This window comes from Pelophylax lessonae (assembly GCF_965119305.1).
Source record: "Pelophylax lessonae genome assembly, chromosome: 5".
Taxonomy (NCBI): Eukaryota; Metazoa; Chordata; class Amphibia; order Anura; family Ranidae; genus Pelophylax; species Pelophylax lessonae.
In genome coordinates this window covers 17474884-17498000 of record NC_138772.1, presented here as the reverse complement: position 1 = coordinate 17498000, position 23117 = coordinate 17474884, and the positions used below count along the sequence as shown (strand labels likewise).

General features: G+C 45.9%; 1 protein-coding gene across 2 annotated transcripts in view; it reads right to left on the bottom strand.

Moving 5' to 3' along the window:
- Nucleotides 1–23117, bottom strand: part of LOC309555679 (multiple myeloma tumor-associated protein 2) — a 35782-nt gene that overhangs the window by 2635 nt on the left and 10030 nt on the right. For both annotated transcript variants that reach the window (XM_082257718.1, XM_082257719.1), the window contains 5 exons: nt 21594–21639; nt 20179–20261; nt 15327–15399; nt 8514–8593; nt 2583–2699 (listed from right to left, as the gene is read on the bottom strand). In XM_082257718.1, coding sequence (XP_082113844.1) covers nt 2583–2699; nt 8514–8593; nt 15327–15399; nt 20179–20261; nt 21594–21639 — 399 coding nt within the window. The remainder of the gene's footprint in view (nt 1–2582; nt 2700–8513; nt 8594–15326; nt 15400–20178; nt 20262–21593; nt 21640–23117) is intronic.

The following is a 23117-nucleotide window of genomic DNA, read 5'->3' as shown; positions in this document are numbered from 1 at the left end:
GCTGCATGGGGGAGGGGAGGAAGTGCTGACAATGGCCGCCTCTTGGGAGCCTATGGGTGATGTCACATTATTTGGTAAACGCTCCCTCACACAGGCGAGCCGGAGAAGCAAGATCATGTGACTGAACTGGATTAAAAATAAAAAGGCACCCAGTATGCAGGATAGGTAGGAGGAAGGAGAGGGAACGTTTTTAGGAGTAGAGTTATCCTTTACTACCATTGGAACTATCTAGCTGGAGGGAACCCGGACAGGAGAAGAGATCCAGGGAAAGTAAATCTCAGATTTAGGGTGTCCGGTAGCAAGGAGAAAAGTAAAACCAACACCAATCACCAGTCTGTCCAACTAAGATTCATAAAATCTGCCAGATCTTTATAAATGAGTAGAATATAGACCAAGCAAGGATCTACCCTGGAGGGGGATGTGCAGCCCACAATGTACCTCATAGATTCTTCCTAATAGGACTTCTTTGCCCGCAGGCAGTGACAAGGTGTATAGTGATTTTTATCTATAGGCTGTATAAGAGCTCCCTCTAGTGGAGAATACCATAATAGAGGCTGACTTATGGTATGACTGCAGAAATAAGCAGATTTTAGTTATCCTTGAATTTAAAGCACATTACAAGCAGCAACCGACTAGGGTGTAATTGCAGGGGGTGCAGAGCAGACTAAGGTGTAATTGCAGGGGGTGCAGAGCAGACTAGGGTGCAATTGCAAGGGGTGCAGGGCAGACTAGGGTGTAATTGCAGGGGGTGCAGAGCAGACTAGGGTGTAATTGCAGGGGGTGCAGAGCAGACTAGGGTGTAATTGCAGGGGGTGCAGAGCAGACTAGGGTGTAATTGCAGGGGGTGCAGAGCAGACTAGGGTGTAATTGCAGGGGGTGCAGAGCAGACTAGGGAGTAATTGCAGGGGGTGCAGAGCAGACTATGGTGTAATTGCAGGGGGTGCAGAGCAGACTAGGGTGTAATTGCAGGGGGTGCAGAGCAGACTAGGGTGTAACTGCAGCGGGTGCAGAGCAGACTAGGGTGTAACTGCAGCGGGTGCAGAGCAGACTAGGGTGTAACTGCAGGGGGTGCAGAGCAGACTAGGGTGTAATTGCAGGGGGTGCAGAGCAGACTAGGAATTGCAGGGGGTGCAGAGCAGACTAGGAAGTAATTGCAGGGGGTGCAGAGCAGACTAGGGAGTAATTGCAGGGGGTGCAGAGCAGACTAGGGTGTAATTGCAGGGGGTGCAGAGCAGACTAGGGTGTAATTGCAGGGGGTGCAGAGCAGACTAGGGTGTAACTGCAGCGGGTGCAGAGCAGACTAGGGTGTAACTGCAGGGGGTGCAGAGCAGACTAGGGTGTAATTGCAGGGGGTGCAGAGCAGACTAGGGTGTAATTGCAGGGGGTGCAGAGCAGACTAGGGTGTAATTGCAGGGGGTGCAGAGCAGACTAGGAAGTAATTGCAGGGGGTGCAGAGCAGACTAGGAAGTTATTGCAGGGGGTGCAGAGCAGACTAGGAAGTTATTGCAGGGGGTGCAGAGCAGACTAGGGTGTAATTGCAGGGGGTGCAGAGCAGACTAGGGAGTAATTGCAGGGGGTGCAGAGCAAACTAGGGTGGGAGTAATTGCAGGGGGTGCAGAGCAGACTAGGGTGTAACTGCAGGGGGTGAAGAGCAGACTAGGGTGTAATTGCAGGGGGTGCAGAGCAGACTAGGAAGTAATTGCAGGGGGTGCAGAGCAGACTAGGGTGTAATTGCAGGGGGTGCAGAGCAGACTAGGGAGTAATTGCAGGGGGTGCAGAGCAGACTAGGGAGTAATTGCAGGGGGTGCAGAGCAGACTAGGGAGTAATTGCAGGGGGTGCAGAGCAGACTAGGGAGTAATTGCAGGGGGTGCAGAGCAGACTAGGGAGTAATTGCAGGGGGTGCAGAGCAGACTAGGGTGTAATTGCAGGGGGTGCAGAGCAGACTAGGGTGTAATTGCAGGGGGTGCAGAGCAGACTAGGGTGTAATTGCAGGGGGTGCAGAGCAGACTAGGAATTGCAGGGGGTGCAGAGCAGACTAGGAATTGCAGGGGGTGCAGAGCAGACTAGGAATTGCAGGGGGTGCAGAGCAGACTAGGAATTGCAGGGGGTGCAGAGCAGACTAGGAATTGCAGGGGGTGCAGAGCAGACTAGGAATTGCAGGGGGTGCAGAGCAGACTAGGGTGTATTGCAGGGGGTGCAGAGCAGACTAGGAATTGCAGGGGGTGCAGAGCAGACTAGGAATTGCAGGGGGTGCAGGGCAGACTAGGGTGTAATTGCAGGTGGTGCAGAGCAGACTAGGGTGTAAATGCAGGGGGTGCAGAGCAGACTAGGGTGTAAATGCAGGGGGTGCAGAGCAGACTAGGGTGTAAATGCAGGGGGTGCAGAGCAGACTAGGGTGTAAATGCAGGGGGTGCAGAGCAGACTAGGGTGTAAATGCAGGGGGTGCAGAGCAGACTAGGGTGTAAATGCAGGGGGTGCAGAGCAGACTAGGGTGTAAATGCAGGGGGTGCAGAGCAGACTAGGGTGTAATTGCAGGCAGTACACAGCAAGCCGGGGTTTAATATGGGCTTCGGGACCTCACCTCTCCTCTTCATCCGATGATGATGAAGAATCGGTTCTGCGATGTTTCTCCTTTTTGTGCTTCTTCTCTTTTTTCTTCTTCTTTTTCTCTTTTTTGGCCTTTTTCTTACCCCCTGACCTGAAAACACAGACACTAACCATGACTACAAGGCCAAGGGTATCGGTTTATAACGACACGCTTCAAAGCATTAAATTGGGCAAATTCATGGTTTTCCCTAATTATGAAACAAGGATATTACAGCCCCTCTGAAAATCGTTTAAATCCGCTAAATATATTCTAGATGAAGTCTGTAGAAAGCAGCCACAGCCTGAAAAAAAAGAAAACAATCATCCCCTCTCAGCATTCTGCAGAGAAGAGACCCTTGCTTTCTGTGTAGAAGCAGTGGCCTTTCTGCAGAGGTCTGACACGCCCCCTGCTCAGACACGCCCCCTGCTCAGACACGCCCCCTGCTCAGTCACAGCTACAACGTTCTAATCTTTTATTATTAATACTTTATTTGATTTAAAAAATAAAAAAAAAGAAACGTGTTATACTTAGCTCCTCTGTGCGGTTGGTTTTGCACAGAGCAGCCCGGATCCTCCTCTTCTCGGGTCCCTCTTCGGCTCTCCTGGCCCCTCCCTCCTGTTGGGTGCCCCGAGAGCAAGCAGCTTGCTATGGGGGCACCCGAGCCAAGTCACAGCCCTGTGTGTCCATTCAAACATGGAGCTGCGGTCCGGCCCTGCCCCCTTTCTATTCTCATTGGCTGATTGACAGCAGCAAGAGCCAATGGCGCTGCGCTGCTGTCTCAGTCAATGAGGAGGGAGAGTCCCGGACGGCCGAGACATTTAGGGCACTGATCATCAGTGCCCCGATTACAGAAAATCTAAATAAAGTGCCCACAATCAGTGCCCATAGTGCTGCCAGTCAGTGCCTATTAGTTCCTGCTCATCTAGGCACTGATGAGCACTGACTGGCAGTACTATGGGCACTGATGGTGCTGCCCATCAGTGTCTATCAGTGCCGCCCGTCAGTGCCACCTCTCAGTGACCATCAATGCCACCTCTCAGTGCCGCCTATCAGTGCCCCCTATCAGTGCCCATCAGTGCAGCATATTAGTACCTCCTCATCAGAGCCACCTCATCAGTGCCCATAAGTGCCACTTCATCAGTGCCCCTCAGTGCAGCCCATCAGTGCCCCTCAGTGCAGCCCATCAGTGCCCCTCAGTGCAGCCCATCAGTGCCCCTCAGTGCAGCCCATCAGTGCCCCTCAGTGCAGCCCATCAGTGCCCCTCAGTGCAGCCCAGCATACGTAGGTTGTGCCTGCATATAGAAACGGTGTTCACACCACGAATGTGAGCTATCGCACCAAACAATATAGTGAGAGCATTCCTTCCAGAGCTAGACCTCCTGTGTAAAGGCTTGTACACACTATAAGAAAATCGAGCAAACATTTTTGTCTAAAGAATTTTTGTACGATTTTCGTATAGTGTGTACACAACTTTCTACAGACGATTCGGAATTTTCGTATGAAAATTCTTGAAGGGACAAACTCCCAAACTTTTTCTCGTACGGGAAAAACAAGCTATTTTCGTTTAATGTGTGCCGTTTTCATACGATTTTTGTACAAGAAAAATCAGAAAAGAAAGACTGTGCATGATCAGAAACCATAAACAACAAAAAAGCCTTTGTCGTACGAGAATTTTCCTACGAAGTTTAAGAATTTTGGTTCATCGGTTCCGATTTGCTGTGAAACAACGAGGAAAATTGGACAATCGTCGCCTGATTTTCTTATAGTGCGTACCCCACTTAACTCTAAGCTGGTAACCTGTAAAAATGTGAAAGCGTTACCTATGGAGAATTTTAAGTACCGCAGTTCGTCGCCATTCCACAAGCGTGTGCAACTTTAACGCGCGACATGTTAGGTATCTATTTACTCGGCATAACATTATCTTTTATATTTTACCAAAAAACTGGGTTATATATTGTATTTTTTTGCATTCAAATTCATTAAAGTGGATTTTTTAACGAAAAAAATGTGTTTGAAAAATCGGGGTGTAAATACCATGTGACATAAAAAAAATGTAACAATAGCCATTTTATTCTTTAGGGCTTAAAATAATAATAAAAAAAAAATATATATATATACATACACACACACATACAGTTGGTACGGAAAGTATTCAGACCCCCTTAAATTTTTCAATATAACAAAGAGTGAAAAATTTAAGGGGGTCTGAATACTTTCCGTACCCACTGTGTATATACACACACACATATACACACACACACACACAGTTATGCTCATAAGTTAGTGGTTAGTATTTGGCTGAAGCCATTTATTATCAATCAACTGTATTTACTCTATTAAAATCATAATGAGAACAGAAACTACCCTGATCAAAAGTTTACACACCCTGGTGATTTTGGCCTGATAACATGCACAGGAGTTGACACAAAGGGGTTTGAATGGCTATTAAAGGTAACCATCCTCACCTGTGATCTGTTTGCTTGCAATTAGTGTGTGTGTGTATAAAAAGGTAAGGATAGACCTATATGTTTTTTTCAGGGCCGATACTGATATTTTGGCCGTGGCATATCGGTATCGGCCGACATGGGACGATAATTTTGTACATTTAAAGTTTTGAAAAATAAAAGATAATTTTTGACACAAATCTGGTACTAAACATGTTAATTTTTGTTGAACACTTAATGGCTGGCTTGCTGGCACCCAGTGGTGGGTGGCTGGCTGGCACCCTGTGGTGGATGGCTGGCTGGCTAGCACCCTGTGGTGGGTGGCTGGCACCCTGTGGTGGGTGGCTGGCACAGGGACTGTGGGTGGCTGGCAGGTACAGGGCCTGTGGGTGGCTGGTACAGGGCCTGTGGGTGGGTGGCTGGCTGGCACAGGGCCTGTGGGTGGCTGCCTCGCTGGCACAGGGCCTGTGGGTGGCTGCCTCGCTGGCACAGGGCCTGTGGGTGGCTGCCTCGCTGGCACAGGGCCTGTGGGTGGCTGCCTCGCTGGCACAGGGCCTGTGGGTGGCCGCCTCGCTGGCACAGGGCCTGTGGGTGGCCGCCTCGCTGGCACAGGGCCTGTGGGTGGCCGCCTCGCTGGTACAGGGCCTGTGGGTGGCCGGCTCGCTGGTACAGGGCCTGTGGGTGGCCGGCTCGCTGGTACAGGGCCTGTGGGTGGCCGGCTCGCTGGTACAGGGCCTGTGGGTGGCTGGCTCGCTGGTACAGGGCCTGTGGGTGGCTGGCTCGCTGGTACAGGGCCTGTGGGTGGCTGGCTCGCTGGTACAGGGCCTGTGGGTGGCTGGCTCGCTGGTACAGGGCCTGTGGGTGGCTGGCTCGCTGGTACAGGGCCTGTGGGTGGCTGGTACAGGGCCTGTGGATGTGGGTGGGTGGCTGGCACCAGGCTGCTGTGGGTGGGTGCATGGCCGCTAGACTAGCGCCGACTCCAAACGAGACTGTCCAAGGCGAGGGAGGCAGCCTAAGAAGGCAGAATGACGTCACAAAAATATCTGCCAGTTCCGGGGCCGATACCGATATATCGGGGAAAGTGCATATCGGCCATCGATATATCAGCCTTGCCGATAATCAGTCTATCCCTAATAAAAGATCAATGAGTTTCTGGACTCCTGACAGACCCTTGCATTTTTCATCCAGTGCTGCACTGACGTTTCTGGATTCTGAGTCATGGGGAAAGCAAAATTGTCAAAGGATCTGCGGGAAAAGGTAGTTGAACTGTATAAAACAGGAAAGGGATAGAAAAAGATATCCAGGGAATTGAGAATGCCAATCAGCAGTGTTCAAACTCTAATCAAGAAGTGGAAAATGAGAGGTTCTGGTGAAACCAAACCACGGTCAGGAAGACCGACTAAAATTTCAGCCACAACTGCCAGGAAAATAGTTTGGGATGCAAAGAAAAACCCACAAATAACTTCAGGAGAAATCCAGGACTCTCTGATAACATGTGGTGTGGCTGTTCCAAGATGCAAAATAAGGAGGCTCTTGAAGAAAGTTGGGCTGCATGGTCGAGTCGCCAGAAGAAAGCCATTACTATGCAAATGCCACAAAGTATCCCGCTTACAATACACCAAACAGCACAGAGACAAGCCTCAAACCTTCTGCCACAAAGTCGTTTGGAGTGATGAGACTAAAATTGAGCTTTTTGGCCACAACCATAAACGCTACATTTGGAGAGGAGTCAGCAAGGCCTATGATGAAAAGGTACACCATCCCTACTGTGAAACACGGCGGTGGATCGCTGATGTTTTGGGGATGTGTGAGCTACAAAGGCTCAGGAAATTTGGTCAGAATTGATGGTGAGATGAATGCAGAATGTTATCAGAAAATAATGGAGGAAAATTTGCATTCATCAGCCCGGAAGCTGCGTATGGGACATACTTGGACATTCCAACATAACAATGATCCTAAACACAAGGACAAGTCCACCTGTCATTGGCTACAGCAGAATAAAGTGAAGGTTCTGGAGTGGCCACCTCAGTCTCCTAACCTCAATATCATTGAGCCACTCTGGGGAGATCTCAAACGTGCCGTTCATGGAAGACAACCGAAGAATTTACAGGAACTGGAGGCTTTGTGCCAGGAAGAATGGGCAGCTTTACCATCTGAGAAGATAAAGAGCCTCATCCACAAATACCACAAAAAAGACTCAAGCTTTCATTGATGTTAAAGGGGGCAATACACGGTATTAAGAACTGGGGTATGTAAACTTTTGATCAGGGCCATTTAGGTAGTTTATGTTGTCATTATGATATAAAAAGAATAAAACACAGCTGATTGATAATAAATGGCTTCAGCCAAACACTAACCATGAGTGAAAGAAAAGTTTTTGTGTTATCATTCATATTCTCTGAAAAATGGCCAAGAAATCATAAATTCTGCCAAGGTGTGTAAACTTATGAGCACAACTGTATATATTAATAAAATGTTTGGGGGTTCTGAGTACTTTTGTAGAAAAATACAATTATGATTTTTATATGTAGGAGAGAAATGTCAAAATTGACATGGGTGGGAAGGTAGTTCGGGAAATAAAGTGACAGCCATGAGGAGGGGAGGGAAGGGAAAGGGAAGGAAGGAAGGGGAAGGCAAAGGGGAAGAAGGGAAGGGGAAGGGGAAGGAAGGGGAAGGGAAAGGAAGGGGAAAAGGGAAGGGAAAGGAAGGGGAAAAGGGAGGGGAAAAGGGAAGGGAAAGGAAGGGGAAAAGGGAAGGGGAAAGGAAGGGGGAAAAGGGAAGGGGAAAAGGGAAGGGGAAAGGAAGGGGAAAGGGAAGGGGAAAGGGAAGGGGAAAGGGAAGGGAAGGGGAAGAGGAAGGGGAAGAGGAAGGGAGAGAAGGGGAAGGGAGGGAAGGGTAGGGGAATGAAGGGAAGGGGAAGGGGAAGGAAGGGGGGGAAGGGGAAGGAAGGGAGGGAAGGGGAAGGAAGGGAGGGAAGGGGAAGGAAGGGAGGGAAGGGGAAGGGGAAGGGAAAGGAAGGGAAGGAATGGGAAGGGGAAGGAATGGGAAGGGGAAGGAATGGGAAGGGGAAGGAATGGGAAGGGGAAGGAATGGGAAGGGAGGAAAGAGGAAGGGAGGAAAGAGGAAGGGAGGGAAGAGGAAGGGAGGGAAGAGGAAGGGAGGGAAGAGGAAGGGAGGGAAGGGGAAGAGGAAGGGAGAGAAGGGGAAGGGAGGGAAGAGGAAGGGAGGGAAGGGGAAGAGGAAGGGAGAGAAGGGGAAGGGAGGGAAGGGGAAGGGAGGGAAGGGGAAGGGAAGGAAAAGGGAGGGGAAGGGAAGGGAAGGGAAGGGAAGGGAAAGGGAAGGGAAAGGGAAGGGAAAGGGAAGGGAAAGGGAAGGGAAAGGGAAGGGAAAGGGAAAGGAAAGGGAAAGGAAAGGGAAAGGGAAAGGGAAGGGGAAGGGAAAGGGAAAGGAAGGGAAGGGGAAGGGAAGGGGGTGCACTCACCTGGAAGCTTTGTCTTCCTCTCCTCCTTCCCCCTTTCTCTTATCACTTTGCGTTTGCTGACGCTCTCCACCTTTTTGGTGCTGTGTGGTTTAATAAAAAAAAATTATTTTCTGAGCTTTGGCAGCGGCTTTTTATCACAATTTTTACGGTACAAATAAAAGTCCAATTTATTTAAATTTTTACAGCCCATTTCTGGGAAGATAATGAATTTGAATTCCAGCCATAAATCTGACTAGTCTTAAAAATGTCCCCTCCCCATACTAACACCTATGCTGACTAACCTGGTAAGAAAGATGGTGCCAGCCAGTGGGTGCTGCAGGGGAGAAGAGGGAGTCCTGACAACGGCTGGCACGTGGGAGCCTACGGGGGAGGTCACCGCTCCCAGGCATTACCAGCCATTGTAGAGTGCTCTTTCCTTTCCCCTGCGGCTGCCACAGGGGATCACGTGACTGGAACGGGCTGAGAATGGGTAATTATATACACCTTTTTTACACAGGTGTTAGGCTCCTTTTCACATGGGATTTCCGATCAGGTCCCTGTCAGTTTTTCAGGCAGACCTGATCGGATGCTCTATGTACCTCTATGGAGCAGCGGATGTCAGCGAAGACATCTCCACTGACACCTGCTGATATCTGATCTGATTTGGGTCTGTGAAATCCAGATGGATGGAAACCCTATTATCCATCCTGGAGGATCGGATCAGACAGGCGGTCTGTTTTCATCCGATCTCCCATAGAGAGCGGGGATCTGACAGCTCTGTTTCTGCAAAGTAAGCGGAGACGTAACCGTCATCCACCTGCTCAGTGGGGGATCGGCGGATCGATCCCCGCTCAGAAAAACTAAGTCCACCAGGAGCACCGCTCGTGTGAAAGGACCCTTAGGAGGGGGGGGGGGGAGGAGACAGTACGAGGTATTTAGTAAGAGGCATCGTGAGTTTTTTTGCAGTTGTACATTTTTTTGTCAAAATTCTTTGGAAAATTAGGAAATTAAATACATTTTTTTTACAAATTTTCTTTTTACATACTGTCACCAGTGCAGTGCAGCTTCATCAAAATGTTTTATTACATCTTTAAACTCTTTATTTTTCACTGTCTTTGAGTTTTTCTTTTACATACTTTCTTTAAGTAATTCAGTGTCAGAATAGTGACAAGTGGGGGGGGGGGGGGGGGGGGAGAGACCAAGGTTTTTTGTTTTTCTTTTACACTGTTACTGCCTATACAGAGATAATCAGTATAAGCAATAGTTTTAGCTGTCATAGGGTTAACCATTCATGAACAGCTTTGCCTATGGATGTGATCTGTGATTGGCTACAGGTAGCCAGGCACCATGTGATTGCTGTGGGCTAATCATAAATCAGAACAGTAAGCAAGCTGGAAATCCATTCATGGCAGTTTGTTTACATTGTTATCATGTGATTGCTATAAATACATATACTATAAGTGCCTTTAACCACTTTACGTCTGCTCACATTGAGCGTACTGCAGCAATGTGGCTCGTTATCGTCCAGCGACGTAGTACTACGTCGCTGGACTCCTCCCCTTGTGGGCGGCGCGTCGCTGGAGGCTCGCTCCCACTGTATTCAGTCACAGCGGGAGTCGGGCCAGGGGAGGAGCGGCCGCTGCTCTTCCCCGATCGTCGAGGAATCGAGTGTGGAGATCCGCCCGCTTGTGTAAACAAAGCGGGCGGATCTCCTAAGTGACAGACAGGGTCAGATTGCAGGGTTCAGCATAGCTGAACCTGCGATCTGTCCCTGTGTCACTCAGTCCCCTCCCCCCACACACGTCAGTAAGCACCAGGCATACATTAACCCCTCCCTCTCCAATAAAATTAACCCCTTCCCTGCCAGTGTCATTTTTACAGTAACAGTGCATATTTATAGCACTGGTTACTGTAGTAATGACACTGGTACCCCCAAAAGTGTCAAAAATGTCAGTCAAGAGTCCGATCTGTGCGCCGCAATGCCGCAGTCCCGCAAAAAAAAAAACCAATAAAAATGACAGAAATCTTTCCCTTAGTTAGTAAACGCAATAACTTTTGCGCAAACCAATCAAAATACGCTTATTGTGATTTTTTTTTACCAAAAATAGGTAGCAGAAAACAAATTGGCCAAAAATGTAAAACAAATTTTGATTTTTACATTTTTTTGGGGGGGAATTTCATATAAAAAAATTTGAAAAATATTGTTATTTTTTCAAAATTTACGCTCTTTTTTTGTTTATAGCGCAAAAAGTAAAAATCGCATAGGTGATCAAATACCACCAAAAGAAAGCTCTGTTTGTGGGGAAAAAAAAGGACATAAATTTTGTTTGGGTACAGCATCGTACGAACGCGCAACTGTCAGTTAAAGTTGCACAGTGCCGAATCGCAAAAAGTGGCCCAGACATAAAACAGCAAAATCCTCCGGTGGTAAAGTGGTTAAGGATTGTTGGGCTACCTCCAGGCACCTATCCATTAGAGTGCATGTGCTTCCAGTGTGGAGACCCTCATAGAATTACAGGAGTTAGGACTGCAGGGAATACAGGGTGCCATGAAGTGGCCCTGCAGCTTATATATGCATTTGCAAATGTGTGCAAACTAAACCCGTTTTTAACGCATACTGTCAAGACAGGTTAATTCGGTTGGTTAATTGAGCTGGGAATTCTTTGTTTTTGTTTATATATATATATATATACACACATATACACACACACACACACACACACACACACACACACACACAAACACATATACAGTATACATATATACAGTCAGGTCGATAAATTTAGTCAACACAATTTGAATCTTTTTGGCTCTATACACCACCACAATGGATTTGAAATGAAACAAACAAGATGTGCTTTAACTGCAGACTTTCAGCTTTAATTTGAGGGTATTTACATCCAAATCAGGAGAAAGGTGTAGGAATTACAACAGTTTGTATATGTGCCTCCCACTTTTTAAGGGACCAAAAGTAATGGGACAATTGGCTGCTCAGATGTTCCATGGCCAGGTGTGTGTTATTCCCTCATTATCCCATTCACAAGGAGCAGATAAAAGGTCCAGAGTTAATTTCAAGTGTGCTATTTGCATTTGGAATCTGTTGTTGTCAACTCTCAATATGAGATCCAAAGAGCTGTCACTATAAGTGAAGCAAGCCATCATTAGGCTGAAAATAACAAAAACAAACCCATCAGAGAGATAGCAAAAACATTTGGGTTGGCCAAAATCAACTGTTTGGAACATCCTAAAAAGAAAGAATGCATCGGTGAGCTCAGCAATATCAGAAGAACACGGAAAACAACTGTGGTGGATGACAGAAGAACTCTTTCCCTGGTGAAGAAAACTCCCTTCACAACAGTTGGCCAGATCAAGAACACTCTCCAGGAGGTAGGTGTATGTGTGTCAAAGTCAACAATCAAGAGAAGACTTCACCAGAGTGAATACAGAGGGTTCACCACAAGATGTAACCATTGGTGAGCCTCAAAAACAGGAAGGCCAGATTAGAGTTTCCCAAACATCTAAAAAAGCCTTCACAGTTCTGAAACATCCTATGGACAGATGAGACCAAGATCAACTTGTACCAGAGTGATGGGAAGAGAAGAGTATGGAGAAGGAAAGGAACTGCTCATGATCCAAAGCATACCACCTCATCAGTGAAGCATGGTGGTGGTAGTGTCATGGCGTGGGCATGTATGGCTGCCAATGGAACTGGTTCTCTTGTATTTATTGATGATGTGACTGCTGACAAAAGCAGCAGGATGAATTCTGTAGTGTTTCGGGCAATATTATCTGCTCATATTCAGCCAAATGCTTCAGAACTCATTGGACGGCGCTTCACAGTGCAGATGGACAATGACCCGAAGCATACTGCGAAAGCAACCAAAGAGTTTTTAAGGGAAAGAAGTGGAATGTTATGCAATGGCCAAGTCAATCATCTGACCTGAATCCGATTGAGCATGCATTTCACTTGCTGAAGACAAAACTGAAGGGAAAATGCCCCAAGAACAAGCAGGAACTGAAGACAGTTGCAGTAGAGGCCTGGCAGAGCAGCACCAGGGATGAAACCCAGCGTCTGGTGATGTCTATGCATTCCAGACTTCAGGATGTAATTGACTGCAAAGGATTTGTAACCAAGTATTAAAAAGTGAAAGTTTGATTTATGATTGTTAATCTGTCCCATTACTTTTGGTCCCTTAAAAAGTGGGAGGCACATATACAAACTGTTGTAATTCCTACACCTTTCTCCTGATTTGGATGTAAATACCCTCAAATTAAAGCTGAAAGTCTGCAGTTAAAGCACATCTTGTTTGTTTCATTTCAAATCCATTGTGGTGGTGTATAGATCAAAAAAGATTAGAATTGTGTTCATGTCCCAATATTCATGGAACTGACTGTGTGTATATATATATATATATATATATACACACACACACTGCTCAAAAAAATGAAAGGAACACTTTGAAAACACATCAGATCTTGATGGGGAAAATTATCATGCTGGATATCCATACTGGTATATACTGGGTAATGTGTTAGGAATGAAAGGATGCCACATCGTTTGATGGAAATTAAAATTATCCCCCTACCAACATTCACACCAATGTCCTGCTGGAGGTAATTTTGTAGGGCTCTGGCGGTGCTCATCCTGTTCTTCCTTGCACAAAGGAGCAGATACCGGTCCTGCTGATGGGTTAAGGACCTACTACAGCCCTGTCCAGTCCTTCTAGAGTAACTGCCTGTCTCCTTGAATCTCCTCAATGCAGTTGAGACACAGCAAACCTTCTGGCAATGGTATGCATTAATGTGCCATCCTGTAAAACTATTCCTGTTTTGGAGGTCTTCTCATTGTTGCCCATCTAGTGCACCTGATAATTTAACACCAAAGCAGCTGAAACTGATTAACAACCCTTTCTGCTACTTAACTGACCAGTCCAATATCCCAGGTAGTTACTTGACTTGATGCTATACTCTGCTCAAAAATAAATAAATAAGGGAGCACTTTTAATCAGAGTATATTTTATTTATATATATATATATATATATATATATATATATATATATATATATATATATATATATATATATACACACACACACACACACACACACACACATATTTATATATATATATATATATATGTATATATACACACATACATACACACACACACACACGTATACATATGTAGCAGGTTTTCCAGGCCTGTGGCCTGATGTGGGTGTGCCATTGTTACCGGTTATCTCTCCAGCCCATGTGAGCTGCGACCCTGGGTGTGAGAACGGAGACATGTACGACTCCGGCATTTGTTTTGTGGTTTTTATTGTAGAATAGAAGGGAATGAGTGGGATACTCCTTTAGGCTAACTAGATACAACTTGAGACTTTATCCAGAAAAATGTCTGTTAACGATGCCTTGACGCCAACCGACGCTCACTGATGCTTAGCACACAGTGAAGCTTGATAGAAGTGCTGGATCCTCGACTATAAGTCCAGAAGACCCAGGAATGTGGATTGTAGAACTACTGACACTGCTGTATTGCAAAGTCACTGAGTACTCTCCTGCCTTGCACTGGCTTGAGGTAGTACGCTGTCGATTTCTGTAAAGCTGCAACTCTCAACTGACACACTGTGTACAATTCAGGGCCCATATGCAGGTGCCCCCTTTAACCTTGAACTCTTCGGGGTTCACTGACTATGTACCCCCTCTCTAACTTCAGGGTCCTCAACCTATGTACCCCCTTTACAGCTAGCTGGCACTGGATCCCCGAACCTCTTCCGTAGTGGTCCCCTCTTAACTTCAGGCAGACACCCAGGGGCAATCCTCAGTACTCACGACCTGTGTAGGCTTTCCTGGGACAGAACCCCTCTCACGCTCCGCAGGCTCTCGGCACACCGGATCCCCTCAGCTCAGCACTCTCTGGATTTTCAGGCGACACCCCGAGACATCCACCTTCCTCAGACAGGAGGAGAGACAGCCGTACTCTCCATCCTGGGACTCTGCTCCCACCAAAGACCCCGTGCCACACACTTCCCCCCCCCAAACTTATACCCACTCCCAGAAACCTTTGCGGCATAATCTGCCTTCTGGGGTAGTTACAAGCTGGGATGTGTCCCCTGATTGGGTTTCCTCCACCGCCCTATGAGAAGCCTCTCACAGGAGCCAGTGGGGAGGCACACCTGGAAGCCCTGACACCCTAACTAAATAAATCACAGTCCGGCTATTAGGCAGACAAGGCCACTATACCTCTACCTAGCACCTACCTCCTGTAGGGTGCCACACACACACATTATATATATATATATATATATATATATATATATATATATATATATATATATATATATATATATATACATACATATACCAGGCATCACTAAATGGCGGACCGGGGTCCGGATCCGGACCCAGTTAATGTCTCATCCGGACCCCTGCGGTCCCACCCTTTCGAGTCGTTCTGCCCACAACCATCACCACTGCCAGTCTCACAGAGCCAACAGCTGGAGGCAGGACAGCTATAGACAGAGGACAGGGGCTATCCAAGTTAACAAGCAGGTGATTGGTTGCGAGGATACAGGGCGGTCATCACACAAACATGCGATTCGGACCTATGCTGGAAGAATATTTTATTGACTGGACCTTTGTAAATTTTAATTCAATACCCCTGACATATATACACACACACACACACACATATATTTTTTTTTTTTCACTAATTCCTTTTTCTCCAAATGTGGCAACAATCGGTGAAAGAATTGCCCAGAAAGGCTTTATGAACACAATATGCAATTCAGTACAATATGGCAATTCTGGCAACAGAAAATACGAATACTTACGGTGAAGATCGAGAACCCCATTTTATTGGCCTCCTTGTCCTCCTTGGAAAGCAACATCTTCGCTGAGGAAATACTGCAGAGACAGAGGTGACATATAAGAGACTGCTGTCATTAAAGAGACCGTCACCAGACCTTTCATTTCAACAAAAATCTTCTCATGAGATTAATTGAGCAATTATTGTATTTTATTCATGTTACTAACCTGTAATATCCTCCCATGTGTAGCCACCCAAAAGCCCTGAGACTGCTGCTAGGTGCGACCTTCTTGGATGGGATATCGGCAGCCCCAGCACACTCAGAGCTGTCACTCAAGTGACACTATATACTGCTCCCCTTCTCCATTACCCTGGCAGCTACATAAAAGGTTATGGAGAAAGAGAGGGGTGGAGTAGCTGGGCCAGCACCAACACTAATTAGACACGGTGTCGGGGAATTGACTTTACTAAAGTAGTCAGATTTGATAGCCAGTTCGGCGGTACATTGCAAGTGAAGAAAACATCATTAACCACTTGCCGACCAGCGACATACCCGCAAGTCGCTGGATAGGGAGGGTGAAATCTAGGTCATATTTGCAGCTGCAGCTATGACTGAGATCCAATTTTTTTTCATCTGGAAAACTTTTACGAGGGGGGGGGGGCAAAAGGGAGGTCTCCTGCCACCACCTTTACCAGGCTCTCCAGACGCCCTGTCACATGTGCCCTCAGTTTTTATGGTCAATCCCAGGATGCACTGCGGTGGTGCCCTCCCACTGCCACAAAACCCCATGTGTCACTGGCTGGGTTTCCTCCACTGTCCAACAGGCCCCCCTATTGGCCCATTGGATACAGCGGGGATACTCCCTCACACCTGGACACATGTAACAGAAATAACTAACAGATCAGGCTCCCCTGATAAGCAGATGGAGCATAACAATGCTTTTTCCTAGCACCTATCTAGGAGAGCGCTACACAAAAAAAAAAAAAAAAATAGTGATTAAAAAAAAAAAAAAAAAAAACGTTGGAGTAAAAAGGAAAAAATCAATTGAAATTAATAATAGGGAAAAAAAAGCGCCCCAGTCCCCCCGGCAATAACACCACAAATGTGAAGAATCACCATGAACGTTAATGGGAGTAATAATTCTAGCACCAGACCTCCTCTGTAACTCTAAACTGGTAACCTGTAAAGGCTTATAAAACGTAACCTATGGAGATTTTTCTTTAAGTACTGTAGTTTGGCACTGTTCTACGAGAGAAAGTGTGACATGTTGGGTATCGATTTACTCAGCGTAACATCATATTTTACCAAACAATTGGGTAATATATTGCTTTTTGCACATTAAAATTCACTAAAAAGTATATTTTATTTAAAAAAAAGTTGTGTTTGAAAAACTGCTGCGTAATTATCACGTGGCATAAAAAATTGCAACACCCGAATTACCGATTACCCAATACTGGAGGATTCCGCCTTCTTTTTGCTCCACTGCTCACAAATTCTTTTTACGACATATAAGAAATCGGTCCTTCATCACATGATCAATGCTGCCAAAGCTTGTATTACTCTGTGCTGGAAAGACCCCAATCCTCCTTCCATCGTTATGTGGCTTAACATAGGTGTGCGCAGCCTGTTAAATTAGGGTGTGCCCCCCTAAGCTCAAACACACGTGTTTGTGTGTGTCTACATATATATGACCCCAGCACATTTATCTCCCTGCCGGCACATTGAAAGGGAAATGTGTAAAGACTTCTCTTATGGCAGAGCCAGTAAGATAGAGATTTTTCCCCATCTTCCTGCCAGCACAAAAAGTGATAAAGTTAATGTACAAGGGGTGATTAGGGTGTGCCCAGGCACATCTGGCACACCCTGTGTGCACGCCTATGTGACTTAATAGAGTCAGGAGTATTCATGCTCTGGAGGATCTGATGCTTACTGCCCAAAAAAGAGAGAGAGCAATATACTAAACCATGGTCATATTGGAACATTTGTGTATTCGGACAAAGGGAAGACCCTCTTGGAGAGCTACTCTGGAGAATGAAGTCCTCCCGTCCTTCTTGCCAATTTGGCACATGTTCACCCCATCACCCTGGTCCCCCTCTTTTTTTCCTCTCTCCCCCGCCCCCCCCCCCCCCTCTCTTTGCTGAGCCTTCTTTTTTGGCCTCTCTTGGCTTCATTTAAGGTGCTTTTCCACTGAATGGTACGGCTTGGTTTGGCACTTTTCCACTGCATGGTACCACATGGTACGGGTTAGAATGGTTCGGTACGGTTTGGTACAGCAGGCGGTTTTCCACTGCATGGTACAGCTCGGTACGGCTCGCTTAAACAGTACCACCTCGGTTGGGGTTCCAAGCGGGCCGTACCTATACCATATCCCACAATCCTTTGCATGCAGCCTTGATTGTTTGTCACTACTAGCCACTGATTGGTCAGGGAATCTTGTAATCCCACCCACTTACTACTTTAGTGGAAAAGCTAACCGAGCCGAGTAGAGCCTATACAGTGCTGAAAGGTGCCGACTCGTACCACGCAATGGAAAAGCAAACTGAGCCGAGCTGGGCCAAGCAGTGCCGAGCCGGTACTTGCAGTGGAAAAGTGCCATTCGTTTCTTTGTTCTCGTTCCTTTCCTTCTAAGATTTGAAGTGCCCGCCCAAGCAAATTCTGGTATATTAGTTAAAGTCACCGCCTTGTTTTTTTGGAAGTAAAAATTTACTTGTGCATTCTTGATGTCAGAATATTGTGCATTCTAAGTATCTCGCTGTAAACTATAATACTGCATTGAATATTCTGTTGAGCATTACTCCGCTGGCAGTGTTGGGGGTAACTAGTTACAAAGTAACGGATTACAGTAACTACATTACTTTTTTGGTAACTAAGTAAAGTAACTAGTTACAATACTAATATTGGTAACTACACTACTTTACTAGGATATAGGAACGTGCTTTCCTGCGTTACCCAAGCCGTGCGATACAATTGTTATTTGGAAGAATAGAGAGGGATGAAGTTTATGACTTTTTGTTGCACTTTATGTTTTATTCTGTTTTTTCAGGTTTTGTTCTCATGTTTCCCAAAGCCTGTGTTTCTACAATAAAGTCTATGCAGAAAGAGTGTCATGTATCTTCTTCTACACGGTCAATTAAGAAAGAGGAGAGTAAAGTAATAAGTAGTGAAGTTGCTTTTCAAATGCAGTAACTAGTAAAGTAATCTCATTACAATTTACAGAAGTAACTAGTTACATTTTTTGAGTAACTACCCCAACACTGTCCGCTGGCTACTTTATTCTTTGTTATAAATAAAGAATTTGAAAAAAAAAAAAGAAAAATTGCAATACTCACTATTTAGGGTTTCTGCTTAAAAAAAAAAAAAAAATTATATTATATATATATATATATATATATATATATATATATATATATATATATATATATATATATATATATATATATATATATATATATATATATATATAAACAATATTTTTCACTTTCTGCTATATAACATTCTCAAAAAAAAAAAAAAAAAAAATTAAAAAATCTAAATTTTTTAACATTTTAGGCCAATTTGTTTTCTGCTACATATTTTTGGTAGAAAAAAAAAATTGCAATAAGCGTATTTTGATTGGTTTGCGCAAACGTTATTGCGTCTACTAACTATGGGAAAGATTTATGTCATTTTTATTGTTTTTTTTTTTTTTTTTACTAGTAATGGCGGCGATCTGCGATTTTTAGCGGGACTGCGACATTGTGGTGGACATATCGGACCCCTGACATTTTTGGGGGGACCAGTGACATTACTACAGTATTCCGTGCTAAAAATATGCACTGTTACTGTAATAATGACACTGGCAGGGAAGGGGTTAACACTGTGGGTGATCTTTCGGTTAAATGTGAGCCTAGGGGAGTGATTCTAACTGTGGGGGGGCGTGGCTTGTGAAATGATCACAGAGACCTGTGTTCCTATATAGAAGGGGCTCTGTGATCATTCCAGGGAGAAGAACGGTCAGATGTGTTTACAACAGCTGACCGTTCTTCTCTCTCAGCGGGGAGCGATTGCACGTGTCAGGCGGCAATCGGAGCTGCCTGCCCCATCCATCAGAGTTTGCGCTGCTGAGTGGGGGCGGGAGCGCGCCGCCAGCGGCACACGCTCACCCCCTAGCTGCAGGCGCGTGACCGACGTAGGTCTACGTCATTTTGCGCAGGAGGGCCGCCCTGTCGCCGTAAATCGGCGGCCGGTGGTCCGGAAGTGGTTAATCATATAGCACTTTAAAAATCCCCACCTTATCCTAGGTTTGTATGAAGGGGCTTCCTTCTTGAATAATGCTGTGATCTGTGAGGCGGAACTTGAGAGGTTTTGACTCCTCCTGTAGGTGTGACTGGGCAGGACTAAATGCTAATTTGCATGTATTCTATTCCACCCACCATAAGAGCTGAGAAGGAAGTTACATCATTTGCAGAGTCAGAGACTAATAAAGGGGGGTGTTTTAGGCTCTAGTTGCTGCAGGAAGTGGCTGTGGAAGGGATAGACCAGGGGTGTCAAACTGGCGGCCCTCAAGCTGTTGCGGAACTACAAGTCCCATCGTGCCTCTGCCTTTGGGAGTCATGCTTGTAACTGTCAGCCTTGGTCTTGCACTGCCTCATGGGACTTGTAGTTCCGCAAACGCTGGAGGGCCGCTAGCTTGACACCTGTGGGATAGACTATCAGCAGGATATGCACAGTGTCACATGATACAAAGCTACAACTCAACCCAAAATATCAGGGGATCTGCAGACAACAGAGAAACATGGCACAGAGTGATGATCTATGCTGGGTTTGATCATTCCATTCAGTTCTAGTGGAAAGTTGGAGTTTGGCTTTAAATCTTGCATAGCATGAAAACCATTACCTGGCGCTCCCAAGGCCGCGGACACGGTCCACACTCCGCTCATCCCTCTCTGGGCCTTCCCGCTTGCAGGCTTCAGCAAACTCCTGATGATAAGAGTAGAGTTAGCTATCACTGCTGGAGTATAGAACACATCCAAAGTGTATGGAAAGCCAAAACTTGGGTGAAAAAGGGAAGGGTTAAAGCAGGCCTCCCCCACCCAACACCCTTCAAAATCTCCATACACCATTTACGGGGACCATCAGTCAAATGAGAAAGTACTGCTTATGCAACTCCCTACTGCTATCCCTAACACTTGTGACATATTTTTTTTTTATATTTTTACGAGAAGCATGTACCTGCTCCCACTTCTTCAAATCTCGGCCAGGACATGTATGAGTGACCTGTAATTGGGCCTGCCCCCAGCCCACGTCACATATACCGGGAGGCTGCGGGACCGGTCCGACAGTGCTGTGAGATCTTGCACATGACCACTGGGGACTTTCCCAGGAAGTCACATTCAATTCCTCAATCCAAAATGGTGGCGCTGGAGACCCACAGTGGTAAGACGATCCAGGTGCGGGAAGACATCGCTGGACCCCAGGCACTGGTAAGTACCTTTTTACCCAAACTAAATTAACAGGTTCTGACCGGGTCCTCTTAAAACAGAGCTCCACCCAAAAGGGGAAGCTCCGCTTGTCTTCTGCCGCCCCCCCCCCCCCCCCCCCCGGCTTCCACATTTGCTACCTTTAGGGGGGAGGGGGTACCTGGTTTTTACAGGTGCCTGTTCCCACTTTCGGCTCAGAGCGCAGATTCAAGAATCAGCTGGGGTGAGGACACCGCTGGATCCCTGGACAGGTAGGTGTCCTAATAGTAAAAGGCAGCAGCTACAATATTTGTAGCTGCTTACTTTTATTTATTTTTTTTTGGTGGCGGGGGTTGGGGGAACAACCCCCAAGCAGCAACTACTTGGGAGTGCAGACAAGGACAGAGCTCGTCCCAGCTCTAGACATCTAATGGAAAAGGAAAAGGGGAAAGTCCTGGAAGTTGCACATCTCTGCAACACCCCATAAGAAGGTACAGGACAGTCTCAGCCCCGGGCTCCAATCAGGCTACTCTGCCAATGTGTTTCACTCCACCCATAGAGCTTAGTCATTAGGATATTTATCGCCCCCTCCCTCTGTGTCATCGCTGGGTCTCTGTGCTTCTGTAAGCAATGCAGGCATTGCATTCATATCTCTGTTGCCTTTTTCCTACATTACATGGCAGACTGGGAAGATGGACACAGATGCGCTGCGCAAACTGTTGGCGCTATATAAATCCTGTATAATAATAATGATGATGGTAATGACGGTTTGTGAGAATTACATTCTTCCTAGCTGTCCTGCTGTTAACAGAAGGTTAAATAAGGGAAAAGGATTTTATAAACTGTTACTTACCTCTTTACTAAGACCCTTGGGCTGACGCTTCACTGTCTTGTAACCTCTAATAAAATACAAGGGTGTGTAATGAAGAAAAAAAATGCAAAAATTCAAGTAATAATAAACACAACAAAACTACTGATCAGAACTGATCAGAGATTATAGACACAGTACAGGAGATGGTCCATAGACTATAGACACGGTACAGGAGATGGTCAATAGACTATAGACACGGTACAGGAGATGGTCAGAGACTATAGACACGGTACAGGAGATGGTCAATAGACTATAGACACGGTACAGGAGATGGTCAATAGACTATAGACACGGTACAGGAGATGGTCAATAGACTATAGACACGGTACAGGAGATGGTCAATAGACTATAGACACGGTACAGGAGATGGTCAATAGACTATAGACACGGTACAGGAGATGGTCAATAGACTATAGACACGGTACAGGAGATGGTCAATAGACTATAGACACGGTACAGGAGATGGTCAATAGACTATAGACACGGTACAGGAGATGGTCAATAGACTATAGACACGGTACAGGAGATGGTCAATAGACTATAGACACGGTACAGGAGATGGTCAATAGACTATAGACACGGTACAGGAGATGGTCAGAGACTATAGACACGGTACAGGAGATGGTCAATAGACTATAGACACGGTACAGGAGATGGTCAATAGACTATAGACACGGTACAGGAGATGGTCAATAGACTATAGACACGGTACAGGAGATGGTCAATAGACTATAGACACGGTACAGGAGATGGTCAATAGACTATAGACACGGTACAGGAGATGGTCCATAGACTATAGACACGGTACAGGAGATGGTCAATAGACTATAGACACGGTACAGGAGATGGTCAATAGACTATAGACACGGTACAGGAGATGGTCAATAGACTATAGACACGGTACAGGAGATGGTCAATAGACTATAGACACGGTACAGGAGATGGTCAATAGACTATAGACACGGTACAGGAGATGGTCAATAGACTATAGACACGGTACAGGAGATGGTCAATAGACTATAGACACGGTACAGGAGATGGTCAATAGACTATAGACACGGTACAGGAGATGGTCAATAGACTATAGACACGGTACAGGAGATGGTCAATAGACTATAGACACGGTACAGGAGATGGTCAATAGACTATAGACACGGTACAGGAGATGGTCAATAGACTATAGACACGGTACAGGAGATGGTCAATAGACTATAGACACGGTACAGGAGATGGTCAATAGACTATAGACACGGTACAGGAGATGGTCAATAGACTATAGACACGGTACAGGAGATGGTCAATAGACTATAGACACGGTACAGGAGATGGTCAATAGACTATAGACACAGTACAGGAGATGGTCAAAAACTATAGACACGGTACAGGAGATGGTCAATAGACTATAGACACGGTACAGGAGATGGTCAATAGACTATAGACACGGTACAGGAGATGGTCAAAAACTATAGACACGGTACAGAAGATGGTCAATAGACTATAGACACG